This window comes from Macaca mulatta, chromosome 4 (genome assembly GCF_049350105.2).
Source record: "Macaca mulatta isolate MMU2019108-1 chromosome 4, T2T-MMU8v2.0, whole genome shotgun sequence".
Taxonomy (NCBI): Eukaryota; Metazoa; Chordata; class Mammalia; order Primates; family Cercopithecidae; genus Macaca; species Macaca mulatta.
The window spans coordinates 128,031,173-128,051,322 of record NC_133409.1 but is presented as its reverse complement, the minus strand read 5'-3'; the positions used below and the strand labels follow the sequence as shown (position 1 = coordinate 128,051,322).

At 36.6% G+C, this 20,150-nt stretch overlaps 1 protein-coding gene across 38 annotated transcripts in view; it reads left to right on the top strand.

Annotated features, from left to right (window-relative positions):
- The window catches only part of MLIP (muscular LMNA interacting protein), a 258,328-nt gene that overhangs the window by 219,006 nt on the left and 19,172 nt on the right, over nt 1–20,150 (top strand). For 24 of the 38 annotated variants that reach the window (XM_028847473.2, XM_078001301.1, XM_078001296.1 and 21 more), the window contains one exon: nt 4,224–4,427. The exons of the other annotated variants lie outside the window; for them this stretch is intronic. In XM_028847473.2, coding sequence (XP_028703306.2) covers nt 4,224–4,427 — 204 coding nt within the window. The remainder of the gene's footprint in view (nt 1–4,223; nt 4,428–20,150) is intronic. 38 annotated transcript variants of the gene reach the window in all.

Genomic DNA, 20,150 nt, shown 5'->3' with positions numbered 1-20,150 from the left:
ACAATGTACAGTGAAACTCATAGCCTGATCCATGTGCTCAGAATTTCCAAAGTGCTCTTAATTCCTGACTCTAAAATATGAGCAGATAATTAAAGATATCCAGATACCTGAGGAAGACTTCCAATATGAAATAAGAACAGAAAACCAAACCCCAAAAAATGACCAAACAAGAAATAAACAAACAAAAAACACAGGAAACACTATTTAGAGAGGAAAAAACTCAAGAACATCAATATTTTTACAGATAGATAAGATAGTGCCTCTATAAAATCAAAACACAATACTAAAAAAAAGAAAAAAGAAGAATACTTGGAAAATAAAAGGACCTCTTGGAAATTAAGCACAACATTGCGGAAACAAAGAATGCAGTATAAAAGTTGGAGGTGGGGTGACTAACTCACCACAGTTTGTCTTAGCACTAAAAGTCCCACTCCTGGGAAACCTCTCTATCCTGGGTCACCTTAGTTGGAGGATGATACGGTTTGGCCCTGTGTGCCCACCCAAATCTCTTGTTGAATTGTAATCTCCCGTGTTGGGGGAGGGACTTGGTGGGAGGTGATTGGATCATGGGGGCAGATTTCCCCCTTGCTGTTGTCATGACAGTGAAACAGTTCTCATGAGATCACGTTGTTTAATATGTGCAGCACTTCCCCTTCACTCTCTCTTCTGCTCCGCCATAGTAAGATGTGCTTGCTTCCTCTTGGGCCATAATTATAAGTTTCCTGAGACCTCCCACCCATGTTTCTTGTACAGCCTGTGGAACTGTAGTCAATTAAACCTCTTTCCTTTATAAATTACTGAGTATCAGATAGTTCTTTATAGCAGTATGAGAACAAACTAATACAGAGGACAAATTAACTAAACCTCTCAAGCTGATGAGCAAAAGAAAAAGAGATGAGAATTGGACTATCTTAAAAAGTCCAACATCCAGAAAGAGAAGAGAGAAGAAAAGGAGAAGGAAATGATAAAATAATTCATGAAAATTTTCCAAAATGTTACAGAAAAAGGGCATCAAGTTCCTACGAAAGTAGATGAAAATATACCCATGGCAAAGCGCATACTGGGGAATTTTCGGATTATTGAGGACAAAAAGAAATCCTGTGTGCTTCCAGAGGGAGAGGACAACAAAAAGTGTCATTTACAAATAATCGGAAATCAAAATGGCTGGGCTTCGAAACCACACTGGACAATACAGTAATCCAGTATAATAATGCTTTCAAAATTCTGAAAGAAATTATTTTCCAACCTGGAATTTCATATTCAAACAACCAAATGAAAGAGTAGAAGAAAGTCAGTTTTCAACATGCAAGTTATTGGAAATTGGCTTCCAATACTCCATTTTCCCAGGAAGCTCCTTTAGGGGCCAGCAAAAATGAGACAAAATTTAAAAAAAGTAAGACACAGGCTATTAGAAACAGGAGATCGAGGCCAGGCACGGTGGCTCAGGCCTGTAATCCCAGCACTTTGGGAGGCAGAGGCAGGCGGATCACGAAGTCAGGAGATAGAGACCATCCTGACTAACACGGTGAACCCCCTTCTCTACTAAAAATACAAAAAATTAGCCGGGCGTGGTGGCGGTCGCCTGTAGTCCCAGCTACTCGGGAGGCTGAGGCAGGAGAATGGCGTGAACCTGGGAGGCAGAGCTTGCAGTGAGCCAAGATCGCGCCACTGCACTCCAGCCTGGGCGACAGAGCGAGACTCCATCTCAAAAAGAAAGAAAAGAAAAGAAAAAAGAAAGAGGAGATCGAACATGGGAGAGAGACAAATTAAATACCCAGGATTATGCTAAAGAGAATCACGGGATAATAATGTACACAAACATAGAAGGCAATTAGCACAAATTGAAACATACGTATTGAAGTTGTCACCACCAAGAATCCTTTCACCTTTGTGTTGTATTCCAACTGACAGTACTCAAGTGAGCTTGGCCAAGGTTCTTAGCTCTCTTTTGCCTGTCCCAGTGCTGGTAAGACTCTGCTCTCCCTCGCTGCCCAGCTGCCTGGATAGAATGAGGACAACACCTGATCCTACAGAAACATTCATGTTTGACCTACTCCTAAGAGCTGGGGATTGGCAAAGGTAAACTTTGAAGCACAAAACACAGAGTAGCACACTCTCTGCTAACATTTTCCTCTTGATTGGATAGAACTTGATTCTGCCAGATAACTGCATTTGGTGAACCCGTTGCTTTCCATGGATGACCATGGGCTTGCCCCCGACAACCTGAGAATTGATTTTTACAACCTCCAAGAAAAAAACTGAAACCTGAATATAAACCAGAGACTGTTCAAACCACTTTTCCTAAGCATCTGCAACTATCAATAATAACACTGTTCTTTTCTCACATAGTTAGTCTTGTGTTTGCTACTCGGTTGTCATATTAATCACTTTTACGCTAATTAATAATTTATTTAATTACTTGGTAAAACAATGAAATGTCTGATTTAGAAATAAAACAAAATTATAAGTCAGAATCATCTTTAATGGACAATTACTGCATATGTTCCATTAAAGCTACCCACTGACATGGCTTTCATTTCATTTTCATTCAATGTTAGAGGCATTAACCAATGAAATTAGACAAATGGAAGAAATGAAAACTATAATAACTGGCAAAGAGGAGACAAATTTATCACTGTGTTAGGTGAACTGATTTTTTTTCATGATAGACCCAAAACTGCTAAGAGAATCAAGTGAACGACAATTACAATCAGTACTATAATTCAGTAATGTGTCTTGGTAGAAAATAAATAGCTGTTGTGTACTGATACAGAACAATTCCAAAATTGTCAAATAAAAAAAATCAAACAAGACACAGAATATTGTAAAGAGGATGTTATCTTTTTAAATTTTAAATTTAAGTTTCTATTTTTTCTTCAACTTCTTTGAAGTTCCAGGGTACGTGTGCAGGATGTCTAGGTTTGTTACATAGGTAAATGTGTGCCATAGTGGTTGGCTGCATGGGTCAACACATCACCTAGGTCTTATGTCCAGCATCCATTAGCTATTATTCCTGATGCTCTTCCTCCTCCCACAACCCTGGACAAGCCCCCGCAAGTGTTGTTCCCTCACCATGTATCCATGTGTTCTTATTTTTCAGCTCCCACATCTAAGGGAGAGCATGTGGTGTTTTGTTTTACTGATCCTGCATTAGTTTACTGAGGATAATGGCTTCCAGCTCCATCCATGTCTCTGCAAAGAACATGATCTTGTTCCTTTTTATGGTCACAGAGTATTCCATGGTGTATATGTACCACATTTTCTTTATCTAGTCTATCATCAGTAGGCATTTGGATTGATTCCATGTCTTTGCTAGATGCTATCTTTTAAAAATAATAAATGTATGCCTGTGCTGAGTGGGTAAAATAAGACATAGATTAGTTTTGCTTGATTTGTAGAAGACACATACCTGTATGTAGGCCCTTTCTGCAACTTTTCTTTGTAGCCTCAAGACTTCGTACTCTTTTGATTTCCTTGCTCCATTCACATAATTTATGGCCTCATGTAGTAGTTCCTACTTCCTCAAAGGCATTCATCCTGTTTCCATGTTAAAGAGTCACTCTAGTTTAGGCCTCATAACCTCCTTTCTTTGTAGTTGCACTCCTCTCTTTGTTGCACCACGAGTTTCTCTCCAAAACAACACATTGCCTAGAATCAAAGACCTCATTCATTCTTTCCAGACCCACCTCTCCCTGATTCCTTATCCATGACAAACTCAACTCCGAAACTTACTATGTCATGAACTAAACCTTGTACTTCTGCCCCTGCCCTCACGTGTTAATATTCTGCACAATGCCCTCCCTATGACTCCCTGATTTCTTCCAGACAAAAATCACAAGCATCTTTCAATTAATTTCCATGACTACCTACCTCTTCCATGACGATGTTCCTTTGGATGGATTTCCTTTGGATGGATTCTCTTCTTCCTTACACATATCTCCCCTTAATACTTTCAAAAATAAACCTGGTACGCTTCAGGAGACATTCTGCAGGCACTTGTTTTGTTCTGCTGAAGAGGCTGGAGGTGGGGAATGAAAGGAATTTTTGAAAGAGACACACAATATACACTGAAAGCAGGTGTCTCATGAGGGACACCTCCTCATGAGGAGAGGTTTTCCTCTTACTGGTGAGAGATTCTGATCTATGTCTATCATAGACCTGATTCCAAACATGCTTGACTTTTTTACACTAACATCCTCTTATGCCTTTCTTCTTCCCCCTAGGATGTAACAGTCCCTCCCAAGCCTGTCTCGCTCCATCCTTTATATCAGACTAAACTCTATCCTCCTGCTAAGTCACTGCTGCATCCACAGACCCTCTCACAGGCTGACTGTCTTGCCCCAGGACCCTTCAGTCATCTGTCCTTCTCCTTGAGTGATGAACAGGATGAGTCTCACACCCTCCTCAGTCACAATGCATGCAACAAGGTGAGAACTCCTCCCCAAAATGAGGATTATTCTGTGCTGTGAACCTTCATTACACTTGACTTTTAAAACTTAAATGTGGAGGAAACTTATGTGTTAGAAATATTTAAATATTGAATATCTAAATGTATAAAGAATATTAAATATTTGTGTGAAAGCATATTACCTTATAAGCAGATAATAATTGAATTTGGGAAATAATAACCATTTATATATTTTTCCAAAGTCATTCACTGATTTGTATTTTTCATTGTTCCATGTTCTAACTCCATGGTGGAAATTCCAAGACATTTTTCAAAACCTCACAAAATGCCATTATTAATTTATATTCTAGTCTTAGTTCAGTGTTCCTAAAAACCTTCCTTAAATTACAGTGCCTTGTTGAGGAGGCACTTATAATTAGAGTCAATGGGCAAAAAATGACTTAGAATTACTGTATCTGCAAAATAATATTCACATTTTACTGTAAAATGTACCTATCTGCTTCACTGTGTATAGTAATAGGATATGTAAAAAATAATGAAGTGTTTCATACCTGAAATATGTGTGTGTGTGTGTGTGTGTCTGTCTGAGTGTGTATGATACAAAACAAGTAAAAAATATTTATAGTTGACTTTTGAATTCAATCATAAATGTTTTCTAGGAACAAGCAGTTAAACTATATGTGGCTTACATATAAGTGCCCTTTGCTCTTCCGTTGAGGGCATCCTGGCTAGTACAGATGCTCAGACCCTGAAAATTTCCTAAAATAATTGACTGGTTAAACTTTAATTAAATCTTTTTGTGAAATTCAAAATCCTGTTTAAAAGCATTTATTCTACAAGATATCTATCTCCAATTAAATACATCTCTAAAATTAGAAATCAATCAAGATCATCTTCCAGAATGTAGTTGGATAATACTCCTTGGAGCCTGAGGCATTTTTAAAGAAAAAAATGTCAGTAAACTCTGTCTAAATGCAAACAGTATCTAAAAGCAAACACTATAATACTATTACATAAGGAAAAAATAGATTTTTATATTTAATAGCTTCTGTGACAACTGCATGATCAATTTTGATTAAACGAATTTTATAATATCAATTTTTTGCCAATAAATGTTTTTGGGCAACATTCAATATGACATTTATCTGACCTTTGTTTGTGTCCCACTCTTGGACTAGAAAATAAGTATATGAGAGAAAGTATAATATTTTAAAAATTATTTCATATTATTTGAAATTCTTTCTGATTTAATATTTACCAACAGCCATGAAATCCATTTAGTTATTTGAGTTAATAATTCTGATAATAATATTACCATTTTCTTATAAATTGTCATCTATGATAAGGTTATGATTTAATTTACAGATATCAATTACATGATATAGCTCATTCTTTTGATATTTTGAGAGTGTTTTCTGGAACTGTTCAGCAAGGATAGACTCTATTTTATCCATATTTCAGCCTTTGTTTAGTTAGGCTGAGAAGAACAAAAGCTGTGTGAAATTGGACAACTATTTTCAGTCCACATAATCCTCATAATAGATCTTGTCTTTTTGAGTGTGAGGTTTATTGATACTGAATAAAGAACCATTCAGAACCAAAATAATAACAGTAATAATAATAAGATAGCAATACAACATTTTTAATGGAATGTTCAGTTCCTTAGTCTTGAATCTGTATTGTCTTATTAAAGAATTACCAATTTGATGTCTACATTTACGAACATTGTTTGTTAGATACTGGGTCAATAGCATACTAATTTATCAGGATTTTTTCTTTTTAATTGAAATAACTCAATGCCTTTAATTGTAAGACATAATCTCTTATTTAATTAACTTTTATCTAATACCCTAACATCATTCCCAAGTCTGACCTTACAGCTTTGCCTACTGGGTTATCTCCAAACTCAAATCTTCCCATCCTTCCCTCTGGACAACCATGCTGAAGTTGTCTTACAAATCTTTAGAGTCCCTCTTTAACTGGGCTACAATAGGTGTTCAACAGGTTTTATTCTTCTGCTGCTGAGTCTGCAGTGTGCGCTCTTCTCTTCTAAATTTTCATCAAACTCCTCATGTCCTAAATCTTCATCCTAATCCATCCCTTACTTTTTTACTTTCAAGATGGAACTTTATAACTGGGTACATCATATCGTATAAGGATGCTCAGGTACTTTCTTTTCATCCTGGAATAAAACAGTACAACTGCCTTCTTCACTTCCTTGCAGCCTCATGAAGGGGGTCATTCCTTTTACTTTATTTTCTTTTCTTTTTTTTGCTTTTAATTATACTTTAAGTTCTAGATATATGTACAGAACATGCAGGTTTGTTACATAGGTATACATGTGCCACGGTGGTTTGCTGCACCCATCAACCCATCATCTACATTATTTTTCCTAATGCTATACATATTTCTCCTAATGCTATCCCTCTCTGAGCCCCCCACCCCCCCAACAGGCCCCAGTATGTGATGATCCTCTTTCTGTGTCCATGTGTTCTCATTGTTCAGCTCCCACTTATGAGTGAGAACATGCAGTGTTTGGTTTTCTGTTTCTGTGTTAGTTTGCTGAGAATGATGGTTTCTGTCTTCATCCATGTCCCTGCAAAAGACATGAACTCATCCCTTTTTATGGCTGTGTAGTATTCCATGGTATATATGTGCCACATTTTCTTTATCCAGTCTATCATTGATGGGCATTTGGGTTGGTTCCGGGTCTTTGCTATTGTGAATAGTGCTGCAATAAACATACGTGTGCATGTGTCTTTATAGTAGAATGATTTATAATTATTTGTGTGTATACTGAGTAATGGGATTGCTGGATCAAATGGTATTTCTGGTTCTAGATTCTTGAGGAATAGACTCACTGTCTTCCACAATGGTTGAAATAATTTACACTCCCACCAACAGTGTAAAAGAGTTCTTCTTTCTCCACATCTTCTCCAGCCTCTGTTGTTTCCTGACTTTTTAATGATCACCATTCTAACTGGCATGAGATGGTATCTTATTGTGGTTTTGATTTGCATTTCTCTAATGACCAGTGATGATGAACTTTTTTTCATATGTTTGTGGGCTTCATAAATGTCTTCTTTTGAGAAGTGTCTGTTCATATCCTTTGTTCACTTTTTGATGGGGTTGTTCGTTTTTTCTCTTGTAAATTTCTTTAAGTTCTTCGTAGATTCTGGATATCAGCCCTTGACAGAAGGATAGATTGCAAAAATTCTTTTATCCTTGAAAGTGAGATAGCCCAGCACATAAGAAAATGATGCCTCTAGTTCCTTTGTCTGAGTTTATTTCTTGCCCCAACGCTTTTTACATGGTGATATTGGGCAAGTCATTGAACTTCTGAATGCCTCCGTTTACTCATTTTAAAAATAGGAATAATAATAGTATCTACCTTATTAGAGTATTATGAAAATAAAATTGACGAATATGTGTAAAAGTGCCTGAAGATAATGAAAAACATATAAAAATTAGGTCTTATTATCACTAAGCTTTCTGGGATTGTCATTCTTACTGCTTTCCAAAATCGTCCATTCTTCTCCATTGGATTCCTCCCCTTTGTATCCAGAAGCCTAAAAAACAAAATAAAACAATGCAAAAGGAGGACTTCATCCTTTTCCTTGATGATGCTGCAAATCTATCAGTTTCAAAATGTTCTTTCTCTCAAAGTGGTCATAGCCACTATCTCCATCCCCTTTCTATAAACTCATTCTTCAGCCCATTCTTGAAAGCATTCTGACTTTCACCTCTACCAGTCTACTCAAATTGCTGTCAAGGGTAAACTGGTTGTCAGCAAATTCAGCTGAATTTCCTGACACAGTTGATCATTTCCTCTTGCATTTCTTTCCTCACTCTGCTCTTGGGTTAATACGCACATTCTAACTTTTTGACTGCTCCTTCTTTGCTTTCTTTGTGGACATTTCTTGCTCCTCTACCTCTTCTTTCTAATTGCCTCACTTCAGCTATTTACCCATTCACAGGTCTTAGTGATTATCTTAGTACTGATAAGTTTCAAATCCACACTTCCCGTTCTGCTTCTCTACTGAGATTCAGTTTCATATCTTTAGCTGCTTGCTTATCATTTCCCCTAGGATGTCATGTTGTCACCTCAAACTCATCATTCATTTTGTCTCAAACTAGTTTTGCACTGGCTCTTCTACTTCTGTTATTAAAACCACAATTCTCAGTTCCCAAACTCAAAACTTGATTCATCTGTTATGCTTTTTGCTTTTTCTGTTTTGTCCTTATATTGAGTCATTCACCAGGTTGAATGCATTCTTATATTTTTTTCACACTAGTCTTTATTATTATTATTTTACTTTCCTTAACTGATATTCTTATTTTCCTCTAGGCATGCCTTGGAAATTCCTTACTGTTCTACTTGTTCATGCATTTTCCCATATAAAATACTCTTCTACGTTCTCCTTTCTTATACAAACCATTCTTGTACTTTAAGTTCGCGTTAAATTATCCCTCCTCTTCTGTGACATTTCTCCGTGCATCAGTACTCAAAGTGATTTGTTTTCTCCCTTCAATTTCTATACTCTTTTCCTGTGCCAAGGCATCTCCTGCATGTTATAGGTCATCTTGTATTTATTTGTTGTGTTTGTCTTGGTGTCTATCTAGAGTGTGACATAATATGCTATTTCCCACCTTATAGGCAAGGTAGTAAATATCTATTAGTGATGAACAATTTGTACAATTACCTAACTTTTTCACCAGGAGCCCCAGATGCTTGAATTATTATGATTATTTCTATGTCAAGTAAAGACTAAACCTGAATCAACTTATGGATTTACCAGTTCATTTAGAATAACGTCACTCAGTTGAGGATATTTCTTTTATTGAAGGCTATATCCGGTTTCCACAGATCTGATGGAGTGTGTTGGGAGCATAAGTAGGGTGGGGTTGTGGAGGCAGGGGGCATCCGACCTTCTCCTGAGGTGTTCTTATTCCTTTCTGTTATACAACCGCGAGTCGTATAATACATGGTTACATCCTTTTTACTTCACTAGCAAGGTATGTCCTTAACAACTGTAGGTCAGCTACTTCTCTGCCCCTACAGCTTACATGGGAGAACATTATTACCTGCTTGCTGGGAGCAAGGTGAACTTTGTGAAGCTATCTCAGAACCATTCTCTTGGATGCCCTACATATCTTTCTCTCTTCTCCTGTTCATGTCCTCTTTGCCATAGGGAACTCCAAAACAGTCCACATTTGTGAGTTCATCTACTCACTAAAATTTATTTATAACCCCAAATCAGCACTCATTGTGTTTGCTCTTCTAGTCATTTGTGGAAATTCACAGAACAGGGAGAAATTAGAATCTTCTATGCTCCCAACTCCCAACAAAAAAACAAGGCAATGCTCTGCTTTTTTGTTGTCATGCCGTAAACAATCGTCCTTTTTAAAAGCCGGGTGCAGTGTCTCACGCCTGTAATCCCGGCACTTTGGGAGGCCAAGGCGGATGGATCACCTGAAGCCAGGAGTTGGAGACCAGCCTGACCAACATGGTGAGAACACGTCTCTACTAAAAATACAAAAAATTAGCCGGGTGTGGTGGCGCACACCTGTAATCCCAGCTACTCAGGAGGTTGAGGCAGGAGAATTGCTTGAATCCGGGAGGCGGAGGTTGCAGTGAGCCGAGATCACGCCATTACACTCCAGCCTGGGCAATAAGAGTGAAACTCCGTCTCAAAAAAAAAAAAAAAAAAATTGTCCTTTTTGAGTTCTCTCTGGTATCATGTTTTTGTTTGCATCTCTGTATGTTTGGTTGGTAATTTTTCTATTTAAAATGGCCCCTAAGCACAGTGTTGAAGGGCTTTCTAATGTTCCTACACTCAAGAAGGTTGTGATGTGTCTTAAAGAGAAAATAAGTATGTTAGGTAAGCTACTCTTAGGCTTGAGTTATAGTGCTGTTGGCCATGAGTTTGGTGTTAATTAATTAATAATATATTAAATATGTGTCTTTAAACAGCAACACCCATAAAACAGGTTATTTATTGATTGGTTGATGAAAATGTAACTAGAGACTTGCAATAACCTAATCCAGGTTTTCCCCAGGAGAAATGGTTTAGTATTCACGAATTCCATGCTCATGGAGGCTTTAAGGACATAACTGCTGTGAATAATCAATAATGAGGGTGATTGCACCTTTGTTTGGTTTTCTCTGAGAAGACTGTCACTTACAAGTAGTTATTTTGGGAGGGGGTTCCAGGAAATACCTGTTAGGGGAGTGGGGACTGAGACAAGGAGGAGAGGCATCTAATAAAGGTTGTATGAGCAAGCAGGTGACCACTGTGGGGAACTGGAGCTTTATATCACTGGGGAACTCTGGGAGCTACTGTAGGGACACACAGCTCAGAGCCCTGCTCTCTGAGGGGAGGAGGAGGGAAATTCTGGCAGTCATTAGTTGAGGAGAGGGGTTGGGGCAGCATCAATCCCAGAAAGAGCCCTGAGGCTAAGAAAAGTAGAAGCAGGTAGTTTGAAGTTCAGAGGATGGTTGCTGCTTAAATGTTAAGGACTGAGAGGATATATGTGGCTCAATGACTTATGTTATATATATGTGTATAAACATGTATATATATATATATTTTCACGAAATTTTATGTTTATGGTCTAATTTTGAAGTCCAGTCTCCTGCAGCTCAAAACTCTGGCTGTTAAAACTTAAGGGGCTGGGAGTGGTGACTCCTGCCTGTAATAACAACACTCAGAAGCCAAGGTGGGAGAACTGCTTGAGCCCAGGAGCCAGACACCAGCCTGGACAACATAGGGAGACTCTGTCTCTACAAAAAAAAAAAAAAAAAAAAATAGCTGGGCATGGTTTCGTGCACCTGTGGTCCCAGCTACTCAGGAGGCTGAGGTGGGAGGATTGTTTGAGCCCAGGAAGTCGAGGCTACACTGAGCCATGATTGTGCTGCCACATTCTGGACTGTGCAACAAAGTGAGACCCTGTCACAAAAAACAAACAAAAACAAAATAAAAGTCTTCAGGATATTTTCTTTATTTTTGATATATTATGTTTTGGACTATGTATATTGCTGAAACAAGAAAGGATACAGAGGAAAGATGTATCTGTGTGGGGGGTTACTATTTTAAAATTGTATCTAATCTACTATAGTCATTTTGTCCATTTTTCCCCCATTTTACAATGCATTTAAATTATTTTTTATCTTTGGAGGTAGCAAAGTACCATGTACAACACACCTGTTTATGTCTAGATTAAGGCCTACTGGAGTCTATTTTCTATTTTTAAAAATTCAACTCATTTAGAAAAATAATATTCTTCCTATGCACCATAAATATGTGGCCACATGTGTCTCAGCTTACTTACCTGGCCCTGAGGTGAGAAAACTAACACACACATAAAGTATCTAAGTAGAAAGCTTATCACTGTCCATGACTTTTCTTCTTTCCTCCATTCACCCCTTCTCATTTCTTCTATCTTCTACTCTCATAATTTCCAAGATATACCTCTCTTTATAAGTCACCCTAAAATTCCAATTTTTCTTGCCTACTTTCAATATTCCCACTAATTACTCAGTTTTATGCACTTTGTTCTCTTTTCTTATTCCAACTACATTTTCTCCCTTTCATTTAGCATAGCTACAAGCCATGTAGATAGGAAGTTATCACTTATTGCTTTCTCCCTTGAGTCTCTACTCTGCCAGTTTGCACCAGTAAACAAACGAGAAACACATAGCCAGTCTATGAATAGAAACTAGAGGAGTGAGGACTAAGCCTTCACAATCAGGATGACTTTTCTGATCTGTTGGCAGAAGCAAGGCTGAGATTTCCTAAGCAAGAAGGCTCTATTTACAGTGAGAGCTTGAGAGGTTTTACAAGCAAAAATAGGATCTTTATAGGCAAAGAGACAGCTTTAGAGCCCCAGGAGAAAATTCACAGCCATCCTTGAGGATATTTTTTCTTTCGTTTAAAAAAAATTATTTTGGTGCCAAGTTTGTGACAGTGGAGCCATTTTATTTCACTTTTAGTTTTCTAAAAATGTGTGATCTTTGTGTGTTGTTTGTAACCATACACTATTTTATTTCAAGTCTGCTCTGTCTCATGAAAGAGATAAATAAGTATGACAGATTTCTTCACATGTACTATAGATTCTCCCCTTTCTTCTACTGCTATTAAATCCTATTGTATGTTTTTATGCAAGGGCTAGCTCTAGATTTCTCTAGCCTTTCCATTTGCATATTTCAGTATTTATATCTGGAGTAGTCTCTTAAAAAATCTCTACCACCATAGCTTTCACTTCATAGCTAGAGCAGGCTGTTCATCTCCTACCTCTCCATTCTCCTGGCCCAGAACCCCTCGTAGCCTGAGCACTCTCACTTATAGACCCCAGGCTGTTGTCACTGCTGGAGGTCAAGGCACAACCTTTAAGATCTCTCATATAGACAGGAAAATGTATACTTCTATGTAGATGATCATGTGTTCTGATGAGTCTGGGTCATTTAAACATACACACACACACACACAAACAAAAACATTATATATGTATGTAATGTTTTGTTCTATTTTTTGAAGAATTTTATTTTTTAAATAGAGTTTTGAGGCTGGGTATGGTGGCTCATACCTGTAATCCCAGCACTTTGGGAGGCCAAGGCCCAATTGTTTGAGGTCAGGAGTTCAAGACCAGCCTGACCAACATCCAACATGGTGAAACTCCGTCTCTACTAAAAATACAAAAAAAAAAAATTAAAATATATGTTTATTTTTTATATAATAAATAAATACTGGGCATGGTGGTGCATGCCTGTAGTCACAGCTACAAGGGAGGCTGAGGCAGGAGAATCACTTGAACCCAGGATGCAGAGGTTGCAGTGATGTGGGATTGCACTATTGCACTCCAGTCTGGGTGACAGAGCAAGATTCTGTCTAAAAGAATAAAAACAAAATTTAAAAAAAAGTGTTTGAAAAGAAATATTTATGTCTACCACTATAATAAACCCTTCCAGTCAATAAATATTTTTTAAATTACATGATTTCAGTATTTTTAGTGCCCCCTCTTTTTATCAGAAGTGTCCTGTTTGATCAGTAAGCATAAAGTCACTCTACTTATAGTGAAATGCAAGTTAAAATTCATCTGCAGAGTCTATTTGTAATGAGGCATCAATTCCTGAATTTATTTTGTAGAATCAATGACTTGTGTGCTTATACTTGAAAAAGTAATTCAAACTCTTGCTTTAGCTTTCTTAACTGTGAAATGACAAACAACAACAACAGCAACAAAATAGAATCTCTGTCATAGAATTGTTACCGGGATCAAGTGATATATGAAAGTAAAACTGTCACATTCCATTTTAAGTATTCAGCTTTATACATTTTTTAGCATCTAGTTATTATAGTAGAATTTTGGTGCTGAAGTGAAGAAACAATCCATCAATATAACTCGTAGGCCCTTACTCTCATCTTAAATAGCTTTTTCCTTTTATTACGGCTTTTTGTTTTTATTGCTTTCTGATTTATTCACGTACGTATTTCCTTTAATTCTCATTTCTCACTCTTCTTTCCTTTCTGCCTCCAGAGAAAAATTCTAAACTATGTCACGTGTATCTATCTGTTTGTGCATTTTCTTTCAAAAGTTGCATTGTTATTTTGTGTGCATATAACATCATTTACGTAAATGTTACTGTGCCACACATTTTCACTCTCTTCCTGCTGGTTTCTGTCTCTTCAGCTGTAATAGTAGGACATTTAGTTCGGTTTCAAAACCCTAACTTTAGGACTCAGATTGGGCTGTTTGCTTCAGAATTATCTGGAGAGCTTTAGAAAAATGCAGATTCCTGGCCAGGCACGGTGGTTCATGCCTGTAATCCCAGCACTTTGGGAGGCTGAGGCAGGCGGATCATGAGGTCTGGAGTTTGAGACCATCCTGGCCAACATGGTGAAACCCCGTCTCTACCAAAAACACACAAAAAATGAGCCAGGCGTGGTGGCATGCACCTGTAGTCTCAGCTACTCGGGAGGCTGAGGCAGGAGAATCGCTTGAACCGAGGAGGTGGAGGTTGCACTGAGCCCAGATCGCGCCACTGCACTCCAGCCTGGCAACAGAGTGAGACTCTGTCTCAAAAAAAAGAAAATAAAATAAAAAAGAAAAATGCAGATTCCTAAGCCTACTTACAACTTAAAAAATTTAGAAATCTCAAGAACTGGGTGATCTCAAAGTTTTTACCTCATAGAAAACGCTATGCTTCCACTATAATAATGGACGTTTCTTTTTTTGCCTTTTTATTTTTATTTTATTTTTTGTATTTTTTGTATTTTTTTGGTTTTTTTAAATTATACTTTAAGTTCTAGGGTACATGTGCACAAAGTGCAGGTTTGTTACATATGTATACATGTGCCATGTTGGTGTGCTTCACCCATTAACTCATCATTTATATTAGGTATATCTCCTAATGCTATCCCTCCCCCCTCTCCCCTCCCCACAATAGGCCCTGGTATGTGATGTTCCCCTTCCTGTGTCCAAGTGATCTTTTTTTGCCTTTTAAATTGTCTAATGAGTCAGCAAGAAAATGAACTTTCCTATAAAAAATCTTTAAAAGAAAAACTATATTGGCATGTTTATAAGTACTAGATTATAATTATTTTTTTCCTCATATAACTCCTAGTAAGTAAAAGGAAACACAACTGTTAAATTAAATATGTATATAGAGAGTATATGTATATATATCATAATATATATATAGTATATACTGTAATGTATCTAGTATATTAGCTTAGGAATTTTTTATTAGAATAAGTTATTAATTACTGGGTTTAGCTGTTAATCAAAATTGTCCCCACATGCTTGTAATGTTTACAATTGGGCCTGAGTGTTTACACATTCAGTATTCATAGACTTACTGAATCAGAAGGTGTATAACTTTTTCTGGTATACTACTTCAATTATTAAAAGTCCTTTCTCTTTGAAAAAATACCACAGCTGCCAACATATACTTTCTTGTGATTTCCTTTTTTAAAAAATTAAAGTGCCCTTTTCATAAAGAGATTTTAAATTATAGCAATTATTTATATTAGAATTATGTTTTTGCTAAAAAAGATGAAGTATTTGCTTATAATACATTTTACCTTTATGATATGTCAACAGAATATTTACTGATCATTTTTTCTTAGCCTTTTTTCTAAGCAACTGCTCTTGAGATTGTAGATTAAGAATAAAGAAGGAATATAACTTGTCTGAAATGAAAAAAAGGGTGGAGAGTGAGCAAATGGATGTCTTTTCAGTTCAATTATATGCATTATTTCTGTCTTCTCTATGTAAAGAATCACTCCACTTATAATAAGGCAAGGGTGAATCATCTATTAGAATAATGAGGGAGCCTACCTAGCAAAATGTATTCCGAATGAGAAATACACATGTAGGAAATAGGCAAAATGAAAAACAATAGCAATAGACAGCTAACTCCTTTTGTTTTCCCATCATAGAGGATTAGGGGTTGGCATACCTACTCTGGAACCTCTGGTGAGTTTTCATGGTGGTCTGATGTTGTGTAAATGAGGTAGGAGGACAGAGAAAGGAAAGAAACTTTCATATCCAGAGTGGGTAGGTGGGAGAGGCCCCTTCACAAGCTGAATTTAGCCTGCTTCCTAGGCCATGAACATTCTTTCCTTAAACTCCTTGGATATTTCACCCTGTAAACATTGAAGGTTGACTTTCCTTGTACATTTTTTCTTCTACTTTTTTATTTTCAAATTTAGTAAATGTGTAAAGTTTATATTGTTAACATTTTTGAGAGCCTGTAAATTGGTATTATCACTGCATTGCTACTCAGAGAATTGACCTTGTAAATCTGCAGAAATCCAATAAAAACCAAAATATTAATATTATAGGCATATTTTCAAGCATGAGTTGATGTTTTTTAGTAGCTCCTCTGACATATTTTTTGCCAGAGGTTTCTTCTGATGTTTTAAACAAAGATCAATCACCAAGAGTTAATAGAGATTATAACTTGTCTGGAGAAAGGAAAATCTAAAGTAAGTCTAACCTTCCCCTGCTGCTTCAAAGGCTGAGAGGGTTTTGAAATAACAATTTATTTTTCTAATATATGCTGTAAATATTTAAATCTAAAGATGTGAAAAATCTTTTATGAGTATGCGTTAAGACTAAAGAAACAGCTCTTTGAGATAAGCAGTCTACAATTGTACACAGCTTCAAAATTAGAAAAATGAACATTAAGTGATTTAGTTCAAGGTTACTAAAACCTTGACTAACTAATAGCCTAATTTCTCACTAAAAACAAAAAGCATAGACTTTGCAACCTTTTTGTTCCAACATAAAGTCTAGGAACTCAGGAGTCTGGAAGTTGACGAAACACATTTATTCATTTCATAAAGATGTATTGAATATCTGTTAGGTGCAAGGCACTGTGTTTGTGCTGGCCATGCACTGGAAAGCCAGCAGACAGAGACATGGGGGCCTTTTCTAGGTCCTTATTTTCTACATAGGGAAAACAGAAACTAAAGAAGAAAAAAATTCAATACTTAGTGATAACTGTTACAACTGCCATGCAAAAGACATTTGAGCAGGTATGAGTATGTGTAGCAGAGGTCCTGATCCAGTCTGATGAATCAGGAAAGACTTAATGAGAAAATGGTGTTGAATCTGAGGCCTGAAAAGAAGTGAAGGTTGGGGATGGGCTGGGCATTCCAGCTAGAGGGGGGCAACAAGCATAGACAGAAAGAAAATGAGCAGGGCAAATTTGAGAAAATGAAAGCAGGCCAGAGCATTGAAGAAGCAACTGGAATCAGAAACTATAATGTGAAATTAGCAATAATTAAGATTACTAGATAGCTTCCACATTCCCAAGCATAATGAGTTATCTGAACTGGGGGAAAAAAAGCAGTGAGTGAGTTGAGGAGTCACTGAAATTTTATAAGGGACATATTTAGAAAAAGTAGACAACATGCCGCTTTCTTCACATGCAGAATTTTGTTTAGATTCAAAAACAATCATAAAGTAGGTTTTACTGTTTCTTTTACATATGAAGAAACTGAGGTTCAGAAAATATATATAATTTGTACAAAATTTTGCAGAATAGTTTAAAAGCTGATGCTTGATTAATTTTCTTTGAGACACCCCCCTAACATCTATCAATAAAGCTGCATTACCACCTTCACCATCACCACCCCGGAATCACGCACAGGCTTCCGTTTGGTCAAACGCAGCACTACATATGTAAATCAGGTCTAGAACTGACTGTTGAGGCCATCTGACTTCCTTCAGTCTACGGATAAGAAAACTGAAGCCCAAAGATGCAAAGTGACATACCCAAGGCCTTGGCATGAGTTACTGGCAGAGCCTGGGTTGATGAATTCCATAATGCTTTTCACATTTCATCTCTAGGCTCCACCATTCTTTTGGTAGAACTGTCCACTTTGCAAAGGTTAGTGGCTAAGAGAACCACTAAACATTGAATACTCTGACAAAATTGTACTGAGGCAGCCACATTTATTGAAAAAAGTAATCTTGTATTTTGGAGGCAAAAACATCCCTCAAACCTCCTCATTAATAATGTTTATTTATGTTCTACCTGTATGTATGATTAGAAGTCTGTGTGAATAAACCAAGGTAATTTATTTTCAATCATCATAGAAATAAAGAGCTTTGCTCTCAATTCTAAAATTTTTCTGACAAGTTTTAAAGATAATGGAGATTAGATAGCTATTAAGAATGATTTCAAATATAAAATATTTGAGATTGTTGGAATTGGAAAAAAGACTTTATCAAACTTAGAATGGGTTTTTAAAAATGTTTTAAAATTTTTCAGGAAACCAAAACATGTACACTATTTGATGATGCTAAATTGTTTTCAAAATGAATGAATGTGTTTAATACATTCACAAAGAACATTCTGTTCAAAATGACTAAATGCAAATTAATTGGACTTTTAACATTAGAAAATGAATGTCAATGAGCAGATATTTTAAGATAAGTGGTTTTGCAAAATGAAGTATCAATCATTTTTAGCTAAGTTCTCCACTAGAGGGCAAAAAGAGCATTTCAACCGAATACATGCCTTAATGACAGGCTGGAATTTGAAACTGGGCATGTTTCTGGTTATCTAATTGCCAGTCTTAAAGTATACTTAATTTAATCATAAAATAGTTGAGTTTTAATTTTTTTTTCCAGGAAACTGAGAACAATCAATTTCTTATTCATATTTCTCTTTTTGGCTTAATCTTAGTAGCAAGAACACCTGCCCCGAGCTCATGTGTTGTCTGCCATTGGACATGTAGTATCCAGCTGAAATTTTTCATTGTAACATTTTTAAATAAAATCGTTTAAGAAATTAGGAATTTGATAATTAGAAAGAGATGTATTGTTGCACGTAGGCAGGATAACATTTTTAGTGAAGAAAAGTATACTTTGAGAAACATGATTTTTAAAGCTCTTGTAAAATAACATGCTGGCCTTTGGAATGTACTGACTATGCTTGTATTTTATGGACACAGAAAATAAACTGCCATCCATTTGCACCTTGTTACGATGGAGGCACTAAGGGATAATGAGCTCTCTGTATTTCACCACACACATCTGCCACCTGTCCCTTTTCCTTCGTGTGATATTTTAAATCAGGTTCCTTAAAAGCAGAGCCTGAGACAGGGGTTCAGATATTGGTGATTTGTTGAGGGAAGGTTCTTCAGAAAAGCTTCCTGTAAAGAAAGGAGTGGATTCAAATTGAGAGGGGCAAAGAGCTGAGCAAATGTGGCTTCAGTTCAAGGCCAGTCTTGGCTTAATTCATAGGGAGAAGGTTCTAGAGAATAAGTTGCAAAGTTATCCACAATTTATGCAAATGAGCTACCCTTTTATGCCCTTTACCAGTCAGACATTGACTGTGGGCGGTAGGATGGGAGAGAGTCAAGTAACTCAGGGTTAGGACAATAGTGTCAGCTGAGCAAATGCGCAATAGGAGAAGGCAGCTGTGACTCATGCATTATTAACCCTGAAATAGAATGAAAACCTGAATAGAAGCATTTTATCTTTGCAAATTGAGTTTTAAAAATATATATTTTGTCTACCTTTGAACAAAATTGCTTGTCTAACCTTCTTGAAAAGCTATTTGTTTTTTTTTAAAAAGTTTCTTTAGGTTGCATCACATGAAATTGCCATTATTCAATCATTTTTTACCTACACAAATATCAATTTTATCAGTTTCATATAGTTCAACCTAATTGTCTCATTGCCTTAATGTGTTTTATGATCCTTTTACGTATCCCATGCAACAAAATCTATTTTCACCATGTAATATTTGCATAGCCAAGGAGTCTCTTATTTTGAAACTTCAGGGCAAAATTTTTCTGTATTGCTTTATCTTGCCTAATGTGACCACTGTTTTATTCCTTTCACCAGAATATGAGCATAAAATTCTTTCAGATTGCTAAATTTGTTGAAGTTTGTCGATGTGTGACTAATGAAAGCACAACTCAGACATTTAACTTACAGCCATCAAGTAATGATACCCATTCGCCTTCATATAAGCCATATGTTCCATAAGTTCTGTGAATCAAATGGAAATCTCTTTTGGGGAACAAGGATATGACTGTGAGGTTGAGCCCTTCTTCAGGTTTTATAAAAATATTTATCTAGCCACCATTAGACATCAAACACTTTCTTAGCTTTATTAAGGCATTCAAATGAAGTGTAAGACCACAACTTGCTTTCAAAGCATTAGAAGTCCAACACTGGAAAATCTTAATACTTTGAGGCTCTATTTTTAGGAATATAT